This window comes from Mobula birostris, chromosome 8, assembly GCF_030028105.1.
Source record: "Mobula birostris isolate sMobBir1 chromosome 8, sMobBir1.hap1, whole genome shotgun sequence".
NCBI classification, from domain to species: domain Eukaryota; kingdom Metazoa; phylum Chordata; class Chondrichthyes; order Myliobatiformes; family Myliobatidae; genus Mobula; species Mobula birostris.
Genome location: NC_092377.1, coordinates 67,543,861 through 67,565,839, shown reverse-complemented (window position 1 = coordinate 67,565,839; position 21,979 = coordinate 67,543,861). Strand labels below are relative to the sequence as shown.

At 41.7% G+C, this 21,979-nt stretch overlaps 1 protein-coding gene across 6 annotated transcripts in view; it reads left to right on the top strand.

Moving 5' to 3' along the window:
- fndc1 (fibronectin type III domain containing 1) overlaps window positions 1-21,979 on the top strand; it is a 200,525-nt gene that overhangs the window by 143,297 nt on the left and 35,249 nt on the right. For 5 of the 6 annotated variants that reach the window (XM_072265368.1, XM_072265373.1, XM_072265372.1 and 2 more), the window contains 3 exons: window positions 2,815-2,898; window positions 16,247-16,372; window positions 19,768-19,998. In XM_072265368.1, the coding sequence (XP_072121469.1) occupies window positions 2,815-2,898; window positions 16,247-16,372; window positions 19,768-19,998 (441 nt within the window). The remainder of the gene's footprint in view (window positions 1-2,814; window positions 2,899-16,246; window positions 16,373-19,767; window positions 19,999-21,979) is intronic. The other variant, XM_072265367.1, reaches the window with a different exon arrangement.

Genomic DNA, 21,979 nt, shown 5'->3' with positions numbered 1-21,979 from the left:
CAGTACTGTGTTTATCTGTCCTTTCAGCATCTAGCTGTCCAGGTTAATCTCAGGCCAATATGAATTTTTATGTGATTTCTCCCATCTCAGAACCTTATTGAATTAAGTTCAGTAAGTCAGTGAAGCAGATTAGAATTCAGTGAGGCATTCTCCAAGGCAAATAACAGCAAAATCACTCCATTGCTGCAACTGGTACCCAATAAGAAGAGCCTCATAATTTGTCATGATTGTTTCAATCAGTATAATCTTGCACAGATATTCAAGAAACTGATGTTAAGCAACATAGATGCCGTAGACATTAATTTTTTTTTTAATGCAGGTGTGGGCAGTCTGAGATAAAATTTTTTCTGGCATTTCTAATGAAGGGGTCGTAGGCCTGAAATGTTCACTTCTCTTTTCACACATGGTGGTGAAAGCTGTTGTGTATTTTGAGCATTAATGTTTCTTCCATTACCTGAGACAATTGTTGTTTGAACTGAACACTTGTTTTGGTATGATCTCATTTAATTTTAAGTGATTTAATTCATGAATTACAGAAGAAGACTGGGGGATGGAAGATACTTTTGTAAATGTAACAAAATAAGGAGGGATTTCCAGTGTAACGGCACACCACTCCTTTCTCAGACAAAAGTCCAACTATTATTTGGCTGGTCCAAATATTGAAAAGATATTACTTTAGCACTCTGTGTGTCTTCTTCACACAAAGAGTTTGTAGAATTGCTACACATTTATTGCTTCCTGTGTTCAACTCTGAAACACAGTGATGCCAGAAGACACTTGTTAATTAAAGCCTGTGAATGGTAATATTTAAAAATACAAACAATTTTAATATTCTGTACTTGTAGTTACAAGATCTGGCATACCAGCAGTACAATGGCAAATTATCTCCAGGCTGTTTCCATTTTAAAGCATTCTGATAAACGTTGATCTTGGCTTGGACATGCACACATTATCATTATGAAGTATTTCACTTTTCAGATAGTGTTAGATAAGATGCCATGTAACTGACAAAGAACTCTACAAGTTGGCTTGAATATGGAAATGGCTAATGGAAAACAGAATCAGAATAGTGCTGTGTAGCAGAGATCAAGGCTGGCAACTCAACAATTTTCAGCCTATTTTAATGACTTATTTGACAAGTGTACTTTTGCTCTCTTTGCTGATGATGCAAATTTAGATGGATTGGCAAAGTATAAGGAGGATACTAAAAATCTAAAAAGTGATATAGAAAGGTTAAGTGAATGGGCAAGAAGGTGATGGAAGGCATGTCTTGCAGGGAGAAATGGAAGATATCCAGTTCAAATACAATATTTAAGACTCAGTTTCTTAAATTAAAATTCATACATGGGCAGTCCAGGGCTGCAGGCCATCTGAACTGATTGACAATTATTCCTTAGTGAGTACATTGCCAACAGAGAATTAACATTTTGTTCAGGAGATCAATAAACATTAGTTAAGAAGTTCCCAAATATAGTTTGACAGCTGCATGATATTTTCGCTCATTAGATTTTCCAAAGAGGAAAATTTATTAATACCATACAATGTAATTGTTTCTTATTGGTTTTAATTAGTGGAAATACAGAATTTATTAGGTTGACCATCCATGTTACATTCATTAATCAGCTCAAAGGAGTTTCCTTGAAACAATCAACGTAATTCAATATATCAACTAGGTTCGTTCAGAATTGAATTCATAAATAATTACAAGAAAATAAATCTCTAAAGTTTGAATCAAAGCAGGATGTATTTAATATAATGGAGTAGGTCAATCAGCATTTGTAAAGAGTTAAGTTATCAATTGTTCTGATGAAATATTCACCTGGAAAGAATATTCCAGCTGTTCTTACAAGTACGGAGAAGTACTGGGTATGTATTTGTAACTCCTGAGAATAAAATCTGAATAAGATCATTCTCTGTTTTTGAAGATGATCATAAGGGTATTTTGCAGGATTTCTGGTGGTGAATAAACTATTTCTAGTTAAATGAGCTGTCCACTGAAACTATCTAGTCTGTAAAATCAAAAATGTGCTGCAAAAACAGTAAATATATACTTCTCCTATGAAAATCATAACTGGCTTATTCAAAATAGTTATATTTCTGTTAAAAATACGGTACTGTGCAAACATCTTAGGCACATATATATAGCTAGGGTGCCTAAGACTTTGGAAGAATACTGTATTTGTCAACGTGGGATGGAGAGTGAATTTGTAAACCTGGCAGGTGCAAAGATTGCTGGGAATAGTGAGGGTGGAGTGCCATAGGAGGGGTGTTGGATAAGTGGCAGAGAAGGAGTGCCAGGGGTAACTTGTAGTGCAGCTGCAAACACAACAGGCAAGGTTACGTGATTCAAAACAATTTGTTTGTCGATCATTACAGAATACCAGGCAAAGTCATTTGATTCAAAACAATAGGTTTATTAGTTATTACAGGATATCTCTCTGGTGCTTCCCGTTCCCATCTCTCTCCCTTCCACTTTTCCCAACTATGATTCTCCTCTCCCTGCCCTCTTCCCACTCTCAATCTACGATAGAGACCCATATCTGGATCAGGTTTATCATCACTCACGTATGTTATGAAATTTGTTTTTTTTGGCAGTGCAATGCATGAAATTACTATTGTACTGTGCAAAGGTTTTAGGAGAGAGAGAGAGAGACAGACATGACTTTTACATAGTACTGTATATAGAATAATTTAATTAGAACATGTAACTGATACCATACAGAAGTTTACAATGAGTCTTAAATTCTTGTACTGGCCTACAGCAATACAAATTGTCACTTCAATTTTTTTTGTATATTTGCACAACTTCAATAGAAGAATCTTCAGGGATGGGACCTGATCTGATGACAACAGCTTCCATGGAAGATAAATTTCTGGATTCTTTAGACATTATTGAAGGTACTGCCTGGGTGTGGGTATTTCTCTTTTTGTGCTGCACTTACTGTACTAAAATTTCTGTATGTTTTCTTCGACATTGCTACCAAGAATATGTACTTAAATTAGGAGTCCAAATGTAGTATTTGCTTATTTTAAAAATGCCTCTCTTTTAGTTTCAGTGTTTCAAACACATTCATCATGACAGGCTTGTTCTGAGAAACTGTTGCAGAACATGATTGAAGTGATCCACTAGGACAAGATCACAAATTTGAAATCCCTACTGGCTTTAGGATCAACAGGGGATTGGTTCATGCTTAGAACTTTTAACTACTCAATTTCCTTTGCTGAGTTTGTTTGATCTTCCTCTGCTTCTGGAATTTCTGTACTTCTAGAGATGCAAGTTGTATGTCAATCAGAAGAAATCAGTGTCCTTCTGACGTAGTGCAAGTAGCTGAAGGAATTATCTGCTAACTTAGTGTGCCTGGTAAGAAATTGCTTTTGTAGTAGATTGGAATAAAATAGAGAGAATGAGATTAGGATCATTTTGTCAATAATAAGCATTAAAACAAAGAAATATAATAATATATATAATAAAACTTCTACCAAATTTTAAGTCTTTAAATGACTATTTTGTTGGATTTGCACCTTCATAAATTTTACTTTACTTGCTGAAATAGTTCTCATCAGTTCTTAATTTCATTTCATGTTGCATTGTAGAAACAGCTTGGATATGTTCAAGCTTGTTTCCATGTTTCTGCTGAAATCTTGAATTATTCTCTTATTTAGGTTAAAGAATTGTGGCACAAATGAAATCAGGGATAAGATCAGGTGGAAATGAGTTCCAATTAAATGCCTTCAAAGATCAAGTACAAAGGCTTTGTTGGGTGTTTTGTTCCTGATTCAGATTTCTAATCTGGCAAATTGACATGTGGTATAGTGGTTGAGAAAACAATGCTGTTTCACAATTCATTCAGCAATTATTTGTCAGAAGCAACAATTCTTTTAGCAAAGAGGAGAAATTGAGTTCTAGTTCACCACAAACTCATATACTTTAATCATTGCTATCTTCAAGAGAGCTGAGAAAAATGGAGTCTTGCCATGTCAGGGAATCACTACATTTGTACAAGCGATCAGTTTCTGATCCCAACCATCCACTGGGTAAAAATGTTCTTCCTCAGGACATTCTACTTCACTTTAAACCTCTTACTACTTTCCAAAAGCAATGATGTTTCTTATTATCTACACTATCAATGCTCTTTATAATTTTGTACACCTTCTATCAGATTTCCCCCCTTCGGATTCCTGCAATCTAAGGAAAACAAACTCGGCCTATCCAGATGTTGTATGTGATTTACTCCACCCAGGCAACATTCTTTCAGTCTCCTCTGCACCCTCTCCAGGGCAATCCTTCCTGTAATGTGGTAACCAGAACTGTAAACACTAGTCCAGCTGTGGCTTAAGCAATGTATTTTAAAGTTATGAAGAAACCTCCTACTCTTATGGTCTGTGCCTTGGCAAATGATTGCAAGCATTCATTATGCTGTCTTCACCTTATCTCCCTCTGCTGCCACCTCCAGGAGTCCCAGTGCGGGACATCAACCGTCTCGACTTCACCACAGACGGGACATCAACCGTCTCGACTTCACCACAGACGGGACATCAACCGTCTCGACTTCACCGCACCTTGCCCCCATTCCAACCTCACTCCTTCGGAACGCTCTGCTCTCCACTCCCTCCGCACTAATCCTAACCTTATTATTAAACCCGCCGATAAGGGGGGTGCTGTTGTAGTCTGGTGTACTGACCTCTACCTTGCCGAGGCACAGCAACAACTCGCGGATACCTCCTCTTATTTACCCCTCGATCGTGACCCCACTAAGGAGCACCAGGCCATTGTTTCCCACACCATCACCAACTTTATCTGCTTAGGGGATCTCCCATCCACTGCTACCAACCTTATAGTTCCCACACCTCGCACTTCCAGTTTCTACCTCCTACCCAAGATCCACAAACCTGCCTGTCCTGGCAGACCTATTATCTCAGCTTGCTCCTGCCCCACTGAACTCGTTTCTGCATACCTGGACACGGTTTTATCCCCCCTTGTTCAATCCCTTCCTACCTATGTTCGTGACACTTCTCACGCTCTTAAACTTTTCGATGATTTTAAGTTCCCTGGCCCCCACCGCTTTATTTTCACCATGGATGTCCAGTCCCTATATACTTCCATGCCCCATCAGGAAGGTCTCAAAGCTCTACGCTTCTTTTTGGATTCCAGACCTAATCAGTTCCCCTCGACCACCACTCTGCTCCGTCTAGCGGAATTAGTCCTTACTCTTAATAATTTCTCCATTGGCTCCTCCCACTTCCTCCAAACTAAAAGTGTAGCTATGGGCACCCGTACGGGTCCTAGCTATGCCTGCCTTTTTGTTGGCTTTGTGGAACAATCTATGTTCCGTGCCTATTCTGGTATCTGTCCCCCACTTTTCCTTTGCTACATCGACGACTGCATTGGCGCTGCTTCCTGCACGCATGCAGAGCTCGTTGACTTTATTAACTTTGCCTCCAACTTTCACCCTGCCCTCAAGTTTACCTGGTCCATTTCTGGCACCTCCCTTCCCTTTCTAGATCTTTCTGTCTCTGTCTCTGGAGACAGCTTATCCACTGATGTCTACTATAAGCCTACTGACTCTCACAGCTATCTGGACTATTCCTCTTCTCACCCTGTCTCTTGCAAAAACGCCATCCCCTTCTCGCAATTCCTCCGTCTCCGCCGCATCTGCTCTCAGGATGAGGCTTTTCATTCTAGGACGAGGGAGATGTCCTCCTTTTTTAAAGAAAGGGGCTTCCCTTCCTCCACTATCAACTCTGCTCTTATACGCATCTCCCCTATTTCACGTACGTCTGCTCTCACTCCATCCTCCCGCCACCCCACTAGGAATAGGGTTCCCCTGGTCCTCACCTACCACCCCACCAGCCTCCGGGTCCAACATATTATTCTCCGTAACTTCCGCCACCTCCAACGGGATCCCACCACTAAGCACATCTTTCCCTCCCACCCCCGCTGCTTTCCGCAGGGATCGCTCCCTACGCGACTCCCTTGTCCATTCGTCCCCCCCATCCCTCCCCACTGATCTCCCTCCTGGCACTTATCTTTGTAAGCGGAACAAGTGCTACACATGCCCTTACACTTCCTCCCTTACCACCATTCAGGGCCCCAAACAGTCCTTCCAGGTGAGGCGACACTTTACCTGTGAGTCGGCTGGGGTGATATAGTGCGTCCGGTACTCCCGATATGGCCTTTTATATATTGGCGAGACCCGACGCAGACTGGGAGACCGCTTTGCTGAACACCTACGCTCTATCTGCCAGAGAAAGCAGGATCTCCCAGTGGCCACACATTTTAATTCCATATCCCATTCCCATTCTGACATGTCTATCCATGGCCTCCTCTACTGTAAAGATGAAGCCACACTCAGGTTGGAGGAACAACACCTTATATTCCGTCTGGGTAGCCTCCAACCTGATGGCATGAACATCGACTTCTCTAACTTCCGCTAATGCCCCCCCCCCCGTACCCCATCTGTTATTTATTTTCATACACACATTCTTTCTCTCACTCTCCTTTTTCTCCCTCTGTCCCTCTGAATATACCCCTTGCCCATCCTCTGGGTTCCCCCCACCCCGTCTTTCTTCCCGGACCTCCTATGCCATGATCCTCTCGTATCCCTTTTGCCAATCACCTGTCCAGCTCTTGGCTCCATCCCTCCCCCTCCTGTCTTCTCCTATCATTTTGGATCTCCCCCTCCCCCTCCAACTTTCAAATCTCTTACTCACTCTTCCTTCAGTTAGTCCTGACGAAGGGTCTCGGCCTGAAATGTTGACTGTACCTGTTCCTAGAGATGCTGCCTGGCCTGCTGCGTTCACCAGCAACTTTGATGTGTGTTGCTTATGTCATAGTTCCATGAATGTTGCCATATTTGAATGTTTTAATTATTGATGATTGTTTTGCACTTGGTCTCCTTGAAGTATGTTTAATGCAAACGGAAATAGAGCACCGGATTCTTGAACAAAGAGGCTTTTATTGGAAAAAAGAATGAGCTATCTTTATTACCAAACTGATAGTATCTCATTAGGTCAACATGAAGCAAGAGGAATGAGAGCTTATCACTCAAAGTTACATGGGAATATTTAGCATTTTGGAGGTTTATGGAATTGGAAAAAATGTATTAATAAGAAAAACGTGGCCAAATTTTTAAAGTAGTAAGTCCATTTATTTTATGTTCTACTGCAGTGGAAGATTATTTCCATTTATTATTTTAATGGTCAGTAGTTTAGATTCATTGATTTGTACAGCATAGAAACTGACTCTTTAGCCACCTATGTTCATCTACATCTATCAGAAAGATCCCATCCCGTTTACCTGCATTAGGACTGTGAGCTTATTAAATTGGCCAATCCACACCAGGGGTTTGTGAAAAGGGCTACTTTTTAATCAGGGACAGATTTTGGAGGCAGCATTTCGTGGCACTTTTTCTGATTTGAGGAGCAACGAATCAGCAAGTGGCAATGCGTAAAAAGAGTTATCTTTCAGTCAGGTCCACATTCATGATATAAAAAGCAGAGCTTTGAACCAGTTTTCTCTGAGTTGGACAGACAATCCACATCAGGGGTGCAAGAAGGGAGCTGCTTTTTAATCAGGGCAGCAATTGAGATTTTGAAGGCAGAGTTTTGTGGTGGTTTTTCTGATTTGAGGTGCGACCAATCAGCGGGAGGGATTCATAGGAGAGGGCCAATAAGAGTGGTTTGGGTGCAGATGGAGTGGTGGCCATTCTTTTGAAGTGTACCTGTCTTTGGAGGGGCTTTGGGTCTTCAGGCTTAGGGGAGATCAGGTTCAGGTGACGTGCATTGTCTTGTAAGTTGCCCTCTCTCTCACCCCCCCCTTTCCCCCCTCTCTCCCCCCTCTCTCCCCCCTCTCTCCCCCCTCTCTCCCCCCTTCCCCCCCTCTCCCCCCCTCTCCCCCCCTCTCCCCCCTCCCCCCCTCTCCCCCCTCTCCCCCCTCTCCCCCCCTCCCCCCCCTCTCCCCCCCTCTCCCCCCCTCTCCCCCCCTCTCCCCCCCTCCCCCTCTCTCTCCCCTCTCTCTCTTCCCCCCTCCCCCCCATCATTCCTCATTTATTAAGGCATAGTAGATGAGTGAGAATAGCTCCAGGGACAGTGTTCTATAGTATAGAATCTATACTGTATGTGGGATATGAGAAGTGTGGGAGACATCCAGTCTCCCAGATAAATACATCTGCATCAGGTACACAGAATTGCAGCTCCTGAGAGAATATATTAAGGAAATGGAGCTGCAGCTATTAAGGAAATGGAGCTGCAGCTCAACACCCTTTGACTCATTCAAAATGCGGAGACTTGGGAGTCCTTGTGCAGGATACCCTAAAGGTTAACCTCCAGGTTGAGCTGGTTGTGAAGAAGGCAAATGCAATGTTAGCATTCATTTCTAGAGTTACTGTATAGAATACAAAAGCAGGGATGTGATGTTGAGGCTCTATAAGGCACTCGTGAGACTGCACTTGGAGTATTGTCTGCAGTTTCTTATTTTAGGAAGGATATACTGACAATGGAGAGGATTCAGAGAAGATACACGAGAATGATTCCAGGAATGAAAAGGTTACCATATGAGGAACATCTGACAGCTCTAGGGCTGTATTCCTTGGAGTTCAGGAGAATAAGGGGGGATCTCATAGAAATGTTCTGAATGTTAAAAGGCCTGAACAGTTTAGATATGGCAAAGTTATTTCCCATGGTAAGGGAGTCTAGGACAAGAGGGCACGGCTTTAGGATTGAAGGACGTCCATTTAGAACAGAGATGCGGAGAAATTACTTTAATCAGAGGATGGTAAATCTGTGGAATTTTTTGCCACGAGTGGCTGTGGGGGCTAAGTTATTGGGTGCATTTAAGGCAGAGGTAGATAGGTTCTTGATTAGCTAGGGCATCAAAGGGTATGGGGTGAAAGCAGGGCAGTGGGAATGACTGGAAGAATTGGATCAGCCCATGATTGAATGGCAGAGCAGACTTGATAGGCCGAATGGCCTACTTCTGCTTCTATATCTTATGGTCTTTTTCAGAGAATGAGTAAGTACTAGCAGGAGCTACAGAGAGGTAGTCACCCCTAGATTTCAGGAGACAGGTAACTGGGTAATTGTCAGGAGAAGGAGGGGAAATGGGGAAATGCACAGCCAGTGCAGAGTACAGCTGTGGCTGTTCCCCTCAAAAATATGTATACCATTATGAGGGACAACCCAACGGGGGGAGTCACAGTGACTGGGTCTCTGACACTGAGTCTGTTGATGAGGCTCAAAAGAGCATAGAGTTTAAGAGGACTGCAGTGTTGATAGGAGATTCCCTTGTCAGAGGAACAGAGATGAGGTTCTGCGGGTGTGATAGAGACACCTGGATGGTATCTTGCCTCCCTGGTGCCAGGATCAGGGATGTCTTGGATCGTGTCCATGACATTCTCAAGGGCAATAGTGAGCAGCCAGAAGTCTTGATGCACATTGGCACCATTGACATTGGTAGACAAGGTGAGGAGCTCCTGAAGAGAGATTTTAGGGAGCTAGGTAGAAAACTGAGAAATGGGACCTCTAGGGTAATAAGCTCTGAATTGCTGCCTATGCCACGTGCTAGTGAGGGTAAGAATTGGACGATTTGGCAGGTGAATGCGTGGCTGAGGAACTGATGCAAGAGGCAAGATTTCAGATTTATGTATTGTTGGGATCTCTTCTGGGGACGGTATGACCTGTACAAAAGAGATGGGTTACACCTGAACCTGAGGAGGTCCAATATCCTTGCAGGCAGATTAGCTCGAGTTGTTCAAGAGGGTTTAAACTAATTTTGCAGGGTGATGGGAACCAGAGTGATAGTGCTGATGATGAGGTAGTTGGTTTATAAACAGAGGCAGTGTGTAGTGAAACTCCCAGCAAGGAGAGGCTGATGATAGGGCAAAATTGCAGTCAACAGGATGAGCTGGAATGTCAAAGGCGGACAAAATTTAAAAGGCTGAATACAGCACTCAAGGAGTTGTATTTGAATGCGTGCAGTATACGGAATAAGGTAGATGAGCTTGTAGCACAATCACAGATTGGCAAGTATGACATTGTGGGCATCACTAAATCGTGGTTAAAAGAAGATTAAAGCTGGGAGCTTGATGTCCAAGGATACATATTGTATTGAAAGGGCAGGCAGGAAGGCAGAGCGGGTGGCTTGCTCTGTTGGTAAAAAGTGAAATCAATTAAGTAGAAAGAAGTAACATAGGGTTGGAAGGTGTTGAATCATTGTGGATGGAGCTAAGGAACTGCAAGGGTAAAAAGTCCCTGATAGGAGTTGTATACGGACCCCCAATAGTAGTAAGGATGTGGCCTACAAATTACCATGGGAGGTAGAAAATGCATGCCAATAGGGCAATGTTACATGGGGGATTTCAATATGCAGGTAGAATGGGAAAATCAGGATGGTGCTAGAATCGAAAAGGGAATTTCTAGAATGCCTACGAGATGGGTTTTTAGAGCAGCTTGTGGTTGCGCCCACTAGGGTGCTGGCTATTCTGGATAGGGTGTTGCACAATGATCTGGAATTGATTATAGGACTTAAGGTAAAGAAACCCTTAGGGGAAAGTAATGATAATATGATCAAATTCACCGAGTTTTCAGAAGGAGAAGCTAAAGTCGGATGTATGAATATTACAGTGGAGTAAAGGGAATTACAAAGGCATTAGAGAGGGATTGCCCAGAATTGATTGGAAAAGACACTGGCAGGGATGATGGTAGAGTGGCAGTGGCTGAAATTTCTGGAAGCAATTTGGAAGGCATAGGATATTCATCCCAGTGAGGCAGAAGTGTTTTAAAGGCAAGATGACAGAACTATGACTAACAAGAGAGGTCAGGGCCAATATAAAGGCCAAGGAAAGGGCATATAATAGAACAAAAATTAGTGGAAAGTTAGAGGATTGGGAAGCTTTAAAATACCAACAGAAGGAAACTTAAAAAAGTCATTAAGAAGGTAAAGATGGAACACAAAAGTAAGCTAGCCAATAATATTAAAAAGGATACTATAAGTTTCTTCAAATACATGAAATGTAAAAGAGAGGGAAGAGTGGATATTGGACCGCTGGAAAACGATGCTGGAGAGGTAGTAATGGGGGGGGGGGGGGATAATAAAATGGCGGATGAATTGAATAAGTATTTTGCATCAGTCTTCACTGTAGAAGACACCAGCAATGTGGTGGAAGTTCCAGGAGTCAGAAGTTATAAAGTCTGTGAAGTTACCATTACTAGGGAGAAAGCTCTTGGGAAACTGAAAGGTCTGAACATAGATAAGTCGCTTGGACCACATTGGTTTACACACCAGGGTTCTGAAAAAGGTGGCTAAAAAGATTGTGGAGGCATTAGTAATGATCTTTCAAAAATCACTAGATTCTAGAATGGTTCCGGAAAACTGGAAATTGCAAATGTCACTCCACTTTTCAAGAAGGGAGAGAGGCAAAAGAAAGGAAGCCAGTTAGTCTGAACTCAGTGGTTGGGAAGATCTTCGAGTTGTTTATTAAGGATGAGGACTCAGAGTATTTGGAGGCTAATGATAAAATAGACCAAAATCAGCATGGTTCCTCCAGGGATAATCTTGCCTGACATATCTGTTGGAATTCTTTGAGGAGATAGCAAACAGGAGAATCAGTTGAGGATCACTTGATAGAGTGGATGTGGAGAGGATATTTCCTAAGGTGCCTCAGGTGAGAGAGTCTTAAGACCAGAGGACACATCATCAGAATAGAGGGGTGTCATTTTAGAATGGAGATGAGGAGGAATTTCTTTAGCCAGAGAGTGTTGAATCTGTGAAATTCTTTGCCACAGGCTGCTGTGGATGTAAAGCCTGTGTGTACATTTAAGACAGAGGTTGATAGATTCTTGTTTGGTCAGGGCACAAATGGATACAAGGAGAAGACAGGATATTGAGGCTGAGAGTGAAATTGGATCAGCCTTGATGAAATGCCCTAATTCTGCTCCTATATCTTATGGTCTAAATGTAGTGACAGTACCTGATTCCACCACCTCTGGAAGCAAATTCCTGATACCAACTGTTCTCTGTATAAAATAAAAACTTACCCCTCAAGTGCCCTTTAAAGATTCTCCTTCTTACTTCCAATTTCTCCCCTTGTATTTTTGATATCTCGACTATGAAAAAAAAGCTGACAATTCACCTTATTGGCAGCGTTCATGAGCTTGTATACAGGTCACCTCTCACCCTCCTTTATTTCAGTGAAAACTAACACACCATATACAATCCATATGACCAAAATTGCCGAGTGAAGGAACCATCCTTGTGAATCTTCTCTGCATGCTCTCCAGCGCAACGCATCCTTTTTATGTAGTGTGGGAAACAGAAATATCCAGTGTTTCATAAGGATGGAACATAATGCTCTAACCTTTATATTCTGTACCCAAACTTATGAGTGCAAACACGCCATTCTCCTCCTTCCTCTTATCTATCTGAAACACTCTGGTTCCATCGGCTGTGCAAGTCCAGGGAAGACAATTCCGGCCCCGCCAGACGTGTGAGGTTGAGATGTGAGTCCACCCCGATACCCCGTTTTGTGTGGATGCTGCGTGATTCGTACTCTTGTTACAAATAAGTATCACGATAAAACAGACAGCACACCACATACAATTAGAACATAGAACAGTACAGCACCGTACAGGCCCTTTGGCCCACAATGTTGTGCCGGCCCTTAAACCCTGCCTCCCATATAACCCCCCACCTTAAATTCCTCCTTATACCTGTCTGGTAGTCTCTTAAATTTCACTAGTGTATCTGCCTCCACCACTGACTCAGGCGGTGCGTTCCACACACCAACCACTATCTGAGTAAAAAACTAGTATCCCCCTTGAACTTCCCACCCCTTACCTTAAAGCCATGTCCTCTTGTATTGAGCATTGGGAAAGAGGCGCTGGCTGTCCAATCTGTCTATTCCTCTTAATATCTTATATACCTCTATCATGTCTCCTCTCATCCTGCTTCTCTCCAGAGAGTAAAGCCCTAGCTCCCTTAATCTCTGATCATAATGCCTACTCTCTAAACCAGGCAGCATCCTGGTAAATCTCCTCTGTACCCTTTCCAATGCTTCCACATCCTTCCTATAGTGAGGCGATTAAAATTAAAACATTTAGCTTTATAATTCTTAATTTGACTAAAGGGTTGGTAAAGAGAGAACAAAAAAAAAGGAAAGGGCCCATCTTAATGAAGCAGTCTAATGTGCACAAGTTGGAGCTCACAGTTTCCCCTTCACCGATCCTCCTTTGATCTCACTCTGGGCTTCGTCAAATCATGACCCTCTTCCGGGTCGAATCCTATGACCTCTTCTCTCTGGCATCTTCTCTCTTCCTCCCCTTGAACCAAAGCCCCAAGCACAAACTTAGTGTCCCTCATCAGAGAAGCCTCCCATTAATCTGGCCATCCTAATTGGATGGCACACAATTCTCCTATCTCTTATCTTCGAGAGTAACCCAAACAAGCAGCTTGCACAGAACAGCATAACAGTAAAAAATATGAACCGGGGTATTACATATCTACGTTGCCACTTTCAGGGAAATTTGGACTTCTGCCCCAAGCTCCTCCTTTCCATTAACCTGCCTTTTCAGTAGCTGCCTGACATTATACAGTGATGCTAGAAAGTTTGTGAATGTTGCAGAACTTTCTATATTTTTGCATAAATATAACCCAAAATGTGATCAAATCTTCACACGTCCTAAAGCTAGATAAAGAAAACCCAATTAAATAAATACAACAAAAAACGTTATACTTGTTCATTTATTTATTGAGAAAAATGATCCAATATTACAAGTATTTGTTGGAAAATGTATAGGAACCTCTGGGCTAATGCCTTCTACAAACACTATTTGGAGTCATGTGTTCCAATCAATGAGATGAGATTGGAGGTGTGGTTTGTACAGGTGCCTTGCCCTATATTAAAAACAAAAGACACACAGAGTCAGGTTATTGACAGAGCCTGCTCTTCTCAAGAAAGATCTCTTTATGTACACCAAGCCTTGATTAAAACTACTTTCAGAGGACCTCATCAGAAGAATTGTAGAGATGCATGAAGCTGGAAAAGGCTACAAAAGCATTTCTAAAGACTTGAGTGTTCATTAGTACACAGTAAGAGAAACTATCTACCAATGGAGGCAACTCAGTACTGCAGCTGCTCTCACTAGGGGTGGGCATCCTGCAAAGATCACACCAAGAGCAATGGTGAAGGAGGTGAAAAAGAACCCAAGGGCAATAGCAAAAGACCTGCAGAAATCTCTAGAAATTACTAAAATCTCTGTTCGGGTCTCCACTATAAGAAAACTCTGAACAAGAATGGTGCTCATGGAAGGACACCATGGAGGAAACTACTGTTCTCCAAAAACAAACATTGCTGCACACCTGAAGTTTGAAAAACACCACCTGGATGTTCTACAACATTTCTGGGATAATGTTCTGTAGACAGATGAGACAAAAATTGAACTTTAGGGCAGAAATGCACATTGCTGTGTTTGGAGGAAAAAGGGCACTGCACACCAATAGCTGACATCCCACCTCTCCCGGAAGTTGCGGGAGTCTCCGGCATATCGATAGTGGCTCCCTGATGCCCGGAAATTATATACAATATCATGGAAATCGATTTTTTGAGAGGGAGAGGGAGAGGGAGAGCAAGCATCCTGATTGGTCTCTCTTCGTGCTAAGAGTGGTCCCCAGCCACCGGGCCACGAGGAAACGATATGATTTGGCGATATGAAACCATATTAGTCAGCTGCACCTTTCCTCATTCCCTGTCATGCACTGTTGAACGCACGTGAGGTCATCACCTGCGTGTTGTTCATGTCAGCGCGGGAAGATCAACTCCTCGAGCTTGCAAATGACGATGGGCTGAAAAGTATGTTTGACATAACATCTCTGCGGGCATTCTGGATCAAAGTCAAGGCTAAATATCCTGAGGTAGCCACGGAAGCACTGAAAATGTTGCTTACATTTCCAACATCATATCACTGCGAAGCGGAGTTTTCTGCAATGAATACAACGAAAACTAAATTGCGGAATAGACTGGACATAAGTTGTAATAGAATAAACATGATAATATAATATAAGTACATACTTTAATGTCACATTTTCTGCATATACCCAACTTGGTTTACAGATTAGACAAAATCACTAAACAAAGTATTACATACACCGTTGGAGGTCATTGGGGGGGGGTGCTGATATGGGGTTGCAGGGGGCAGGGGTGCTACCTCCCTGGAATGGTGGTGCTACCTCCTTGAAATGAGCTTTTGCAGGGTGGGATGTCTGCAATACCAAGACCTTGTCCCAACTGTGAAACATGGTGAAAGGAGCATCGTGGTTTGGGGTTGCTTTGCTGCTTCAGTGCCTGGACAGCTTACAATGGTTGATGGAACCTTGAATGCAAAATTGTATCAAGACCAATTGCAGGGGAATGTCAGGGTAGCAGTTTGTTACCTAAAGCTTTATTGAAGTTGGATAATGCAATAGGACAATGATCCAAAAGACAAGAGTAAATCAATAGCAGAAAGGTTTGAAAAGAAAAAAATTTTTTTTTGGCATGGCCGAGTCCTGGCCTTAATCCTATAGAAACGTTGTGGAAAGACTAGAAGCAAGCAATTCCTGCAAGGAAGCCCACCAACATCCCAGAGTTGGTGTCAGGAGGAGTTTTGTCAGGAGGAATGGCCTAAAATTCCTCCAAGCCGATGTACAGGACTGATAAACAGTTAGCGGAAATGTTTGGTTGAGTTTATACTGTATAAGGGGGTCACACCAGTTACTGAAAGCAAAGGTTCACATACTTTTTCCAACAAATACATGTAATATGGGATCATTTTTCTCAATAAGTGAACATGTATAATGTTTTTTGTGTTACTTTTTAAATTAGGTTTTCTTCATCTAGTTTTAGGACTTGCGTGAAGATTTGATCACATTTTTGGTCATATTTTTGCAGAAACAGAGAAAATTCTACAGGGTTCACAAACTTTCTAGCATCATTGTATATATCTACTCTAATTTGACTTTACAAAATACATCACCTCACACTTGTTGGAATTATATTCCATCTGCCAGTGTTCTGCCTAATTTTGTATCTGATCTATATACTGCTGTAGCTTGTGACAACCTTCTGTGTTATCCTTAAAACCATCAACTTTTGGGTAATTTGCATACTTATAAATTATACCACCTACAACATGGTCTAATATTCTTGATAAATTTATCAGGTGTTAGATGATTTGATGTCATAAACAGTTTAACATTTTTATTGCATTTTCCTAGGATTTCAGCTATTTACAACGGCAACACCTACAACAGCTGAGTCTCCAACAGAAACAGAGTTTGCTAGGCCATTCAGTGCAATTCCACAATCCGAGTTTGATGCGGCAGGAAAAAGACGATTCACAGGTGTGTAGTATAACTTTTAAAGGTTTGTTTTAATGTGCGTGAATGTTTTTCACATTTACTCACCTGTATTAAATTGTGTTCACCTGTGAACCATCTGTGCTTGTTGATGACCTAATTTATGCTGATCTGTTTGGGAATTTCTTAAAACCACTTGGGTGATTTCTGGAAGTGAGGTCTTGATTGGCAGCAGAACCATTCTCACCAGTGTGGTTTTTGTGGGAGGCCTGTCTTCAAAACAAGTCAGCACGAAATAGGGAAAAAACCCTTACTAGCTCTTCACACCATGTTCTGCAACAATCAAAATTGCCAATATTACATAATTCTCTATTATTGAAATGTTTTGAAATATACATAAAACTTTTAATAAAAGCAGAGCAGTAATCAAGGCTTAAGCAATTAAGCCTCTCACTCTCTTCCTCCACTTTCTTAACACTCCTCTCCCCAGCTCTTCCCCCTGCTTCTTTCTACATTCTATACTATTTTGTGCCTTTTGTCTGTCTCTCCTAGTCCCCTCCCCTCCACCCCCATTCTTGCCCTGTTCTTAATAAGTGTGATAAAATTATATAAATATACCCGTGACAAGTCAAAAGTGCATCAGTTCATAAAGTTTGAGTGGATCAGAACTTATAGGGTTGACAGTAAGATTGCTATGATAAAGACATGGTTTTTTCACCCATAATCATATGTAATCAATTTTAACCAGCCCGCAGAAATTTTCCATTTGACCAAAACACAATGTCGTCATTAAATTCAGTCTTCTGGAATGTCCTGTAGGAGGTGATGAGCAACTGATTATGATTCTAATTCATATATACTTAGGAAGTGAAAGACTGCCTTTATATATTTTGGATCTGCTTCATTCACAGTATATATTTGTGTGCATCAGAACAATGACAACACTTGAACAGTACTAATTTGCATCCATGTGCTTTGGAATCTTCTAAGGGTGTGAAAAATAATGGATGAAAAAATAAGTAATCTAGCCTGAAACTAAATTATCTGTGATCTCAGTTTTAATCATGTAAAGGCAACTGTGAGAGAAGGCATATTTAATATGTATTGCACTCCATCTGCTTCCACTCTCATAAAATCTTTATTCTTTGGAGCGTAGAAGGTTGAGGGGAGACTTGATAGAGGTGTTTAAAATTATGAGGGGGATTGATAGAGTTGACGTGGTTAGACTTTTTCCATTGAGAGTGGAGAAGATTCAAACAAGAGGGCATGGGTTGAGAATTAGAGGACAAAAGTTTAGGGGTAACATGAGGAGGAACTTCTTTACTCAGAGAGTGGTAGCTGTGTGGAATGAGCTTCCAGCAGAAGTGGTTGAGGTAGGTTCTATGTTGTTGTTTAAAGTTAAATTGGATAGATATATGGACAGGAAAGGAATGGAGGGTTATGGGCTGAGTGCAGGTCGGTGGGAATAGGATAGGGTAAGAGTTCGGCACGGACTAGAAGGGCCAAGATGGCCTGTTTCCATGCTGTAATTGTTATATGGTTATATGTATTTACAAACGTTTGTATTTCACATTTTTAGTTTTTAAGAGGAACATTCTTCAAGAGGTGAACGCTCATAAGGCATCAGACCCCAATGATGTACCTGGCTAAGCATTGGAAACATGGGCCGACCAATTGGCTGGAATGTTCAAAGACATCTTGAACCTCACTGCTGTGGCCTGAGTTTCCAACCTGCATCAAAATGGAAGCAGTCGTACCAGTGCCCCAGAAGAATAAGCTGAACTGCCTTAATGACTATCACCCAGTAGCATTCTCACTTTCTGTGATGAAGTGCTATGAGAGGTTGGTCATCGCTAAAATTGACTCCTGCCTGAGCAGGGACCTGGTTTTCCTGCAGTTTGCCTTCTGCTACAACAGGTCTATGGCAGATGCAAACTCACTGCCTCTCTGCTCTGCGTTGTAGTGTCTAGATACCTAGGGAGTTACCTGTCTAGATACCTAGGGAGTTATCTAGGGAGACCAATCAGTGCAGATTTGTAATGACCTCTCTTCCTCATTGACAGTCAATACAGGTGCACCTCAAGGATGTGTGCTTAGCCCACTGTTCTACACTCCCTACATTGATGTCTGTGTGGCTAAACACAGCTTAAGCTCTATCTGTAACTTTGCCAGTGACATCTCTCATTGCTAGAATTACAGATAGTGAAGAGGAAGCATACAGGGGTGAGATAAATCAGCTGGCTGAGTGAGTTTGCAACAAGAAGTTTGCATTCAATGCCAGCAGGACCATGTAATTGATTGTGGACTTTAGGAAGGGGAAGTCTTCATTGAGGGGTCAGCAGTGAAAAGGGTGAGCACCTTCAAGTTCCTAGGTATCAACATCTTGGAAGATCTGTTCTGGGCAAAACATATTGACGTAGTCACAAAGAAGGCAGATTAAAGGCTCTACTTTGTTAGGATTTTGAGGAGATTTTGAAGAGTGTCACCAAACACTCTTGCAAATTTCTATTCATGTATGTTGGAAAGCATTCTGACTAGTTGCTTTACTGCCTGGTTTGGAGGCTTTGGTACATAAGGTCACAAGACACTATGGTGTATTACAGTCTCAACCAGTTTCATCATGGGCACCACTCTCCCCACTATTGAGGAGATCTTCAAAAGAAGATGGGATCTGTTATTGAGTACCAAACCACCCAGGGCATACCCTTTTCTCATTACTACCATTGAGAAGGTGGTATAGGAGCCTGAGACCCACGTTTGGCAATTTAGGAACAGCTTCTTCCCCTCCACCATCAGACTTTTGAACAGTTGCTTGGGTTCTTTAAATTGTGTTTGAGTATGAAGTCCAGTGAAGGAATACAGATCAGCTGAATATCCTAATTTTTAAGTAAAGATAAATTGTAAGGCAAGTACAAGGTAAATTTTATCTTTTCAGTTAATTAGGCAAACTGAATGTTTTTAATTAGCTGTGTTTTAAGTGTTAAGTGCTTAATTGGTTTCAAAATTCTTGTGCAATTCAGAACAAATAAAAATGGATAGTTTTGCTTGCTGGTTCACAGAGTCTTTACACAAAGCTTGTTCTGGTTATTCATGCAGAGGCAGTTTTATGTTCAAAGCCGTGTTGTCACACTGAGCCTTCTTGGTTTGAATCCAGAGTTTTGCCTTTTAATGGCTTCTCATCCAAGATGCATCAAAAGCCTTTGATTATTGTGGTGAATTTGGACATTAAGTCAATTCAATAAGTTCCAGTATATCATGTTTTCTTCAAAAGTTGAAGTCCAACAGAAAATGACATTTGGAAGTTGTTATAAGAGGGTTCAACCATAAATACTGTTTGTGAAATTATAAATAATAGCTACCTTGTGGTGTATATATGATATTATTGAGAGGACGAGCTTTCTTTTGAGTGATCGTTATTCATTTATTTAACCTTCTTGCAGCTGCTCATGTGAATTATATCAGCAAAGATCCAGAAGCTCCCTGCTCATTGACAGAGGCACTGGAACACTTCCAAGTGGATTCATTGGTGGATATTATTCCAGAAGACCTGAAGGGAAAGAACTTGCCACCTGAACAATCTCCACGCAACATTACTGTTGTGGCTGTAGAAAGCTGCCATTCCTTTATAATCCTTGACTGGGCGAAACCACAGAAGAATGAATATGTGACAGGTATAGATTAACTATTCCTAAGTTTATTTTTGTACTTCGAGAAAATAGAAGCTTTTATTTCCCAAACAAATATCCCAGTTGGGATAATGGAGTGAGACATAAAAATAGAACTGGAGTCATTGGGTAGGTAGAATAATAGTTTTTTTAACATGAGAGACATTATCAAAACAACTTGCATTCCTGTTTCATCTGGTTCTGAGGAACTGGGTGGGTTTATCAGGAAAAAATTTGACTGAGTCATATGTCATGTTTACAAAAGGTAGCAATGGACTTGGCAAAATATGTTTTCATGAATATTTAAAAGAGAAGAGAAAGGCAGAAAGGTTTAAGAGAGAAAATTCCATTGATTCATTGTGCCTTGAGTCGAGCAACTCAAGGCACAGCTGCCATTGTTGAACAGTTTGAATTGAAGACTGGAGCATTCTTCAGAAATGAGAAGAAAAACTTGGTTATGGAAAAGATGGATTTAAGATCGGGGTGTAACTTAAGAATGAAGATGAAGATGGAAAGTTGATCAGGAAAGCATTGAGATACATACTGTAACTCTAGAGGAAACAAGGCAAAGATGAATGATTGAGCACCTTACCTGCCCATCACCTCCCTTTGGTGCCCCTCATCCTCCCCTTTCTCCATGGTACAATCTCCTCTCCTATCAGATTCCTCCTTCTTCACCTTTTCCACCTATTATGTCTCAGCTTCTTATTTCATCTCATCTTCCCCCAGCACATCATGAATGCAGCACATTGAAATAGAAGAAATACAAGTAAATGGATGTATTACCTGGAAGACATTGCTGAGTTCCACAACAGCAGGATCAGAGGAGTGGAAAGAGTAAATATTGTATCTCTTGAAATTGAATGAGAAGGTGCCATAAGATGGAAAACCTTCAAACTCAATTCAAATTCTCCAACTCTTGGTAGCTCATGATTTTTGTCAGTATCAAGATTGTGGTTGGGAGTAAGGGAATATCAAAGTTTCAGGCGAGGAATCTGCATCAGGACTAATGGGGAGTCTTGACCTGAAATGTTGACAATTCCTACCAACCCTCCCCTCCATCATCTCAAACAGATGCTGCTCAGTTTTTGCTCCAGGTTCCAACATCTACAGCCTCTTGTTTCTCTGTTGTAACGTGCTGCTAATCATAAACTTGAGAGATTCTGTAAATGCTGGAAATCTGCATCTATAGAGAGGGATGAATAAATGATCATTTGATGTTTTGGGCTGAAACCCTTCATCAAGACTGGAAAGGAAGATGGGGGATGCCAGAATAAGGAGGTGGGGGAGGGAAAGCTGGCAGGTCAGACAAGGTTGGGATGGGGGCGGGGGATGTAGCTGACTGGTGGAGGAGAAGGATGAAGTAAGTAGCTGGGAGGAGATATGTGAAGGAGGTAAAAGGATGAAGAAGAAATGGAATGGGAGAGGGCAGTAGACCAAGGAAGAAAGGGAAGGAGGAGAAGAGAGCAAAAGAATGTGATGGACAGGTGAGGAGAAGAGATAGCATGATGGGGGAGCCAGAAAGTGGAATGAAAAGTGAGGTGGAAAGGGAGAAATTACTGGGTTAGAGAAATCAGTGTTCATGAAGCTGTTGGAGGCTGCCCAAATGCAATATGCATTGTTGCTCCTCCAATCTGAGAGAGGTCTCATTGTGGCAGTAGAGGAGACCATGACAACAATGTCATAATGAGAATGGGAGGCACTAGGAGCACCAGGTACAGTAGATAACCCCGAGAGACTTGTAGATGAAGTGTCGCCTCACACATAGTAAAAGGACTGACTGAGGCCCTGAATGATGGTAAGGAATAAAGTGTGAGAGTTGCAAATGAACATGTCTGATGCAGAAAGAAGGCTCTGGGAAGAGATCTTTCTTGGGTCGGGTCTGAGGAGTGGGCTCTGACTTAATCTCTGTATCTCTTCCCCACACTCACTGCCTTCTAATATTTACATCATTTGTTTTTGTCATTTGTCTAGTGATAACCTTGTC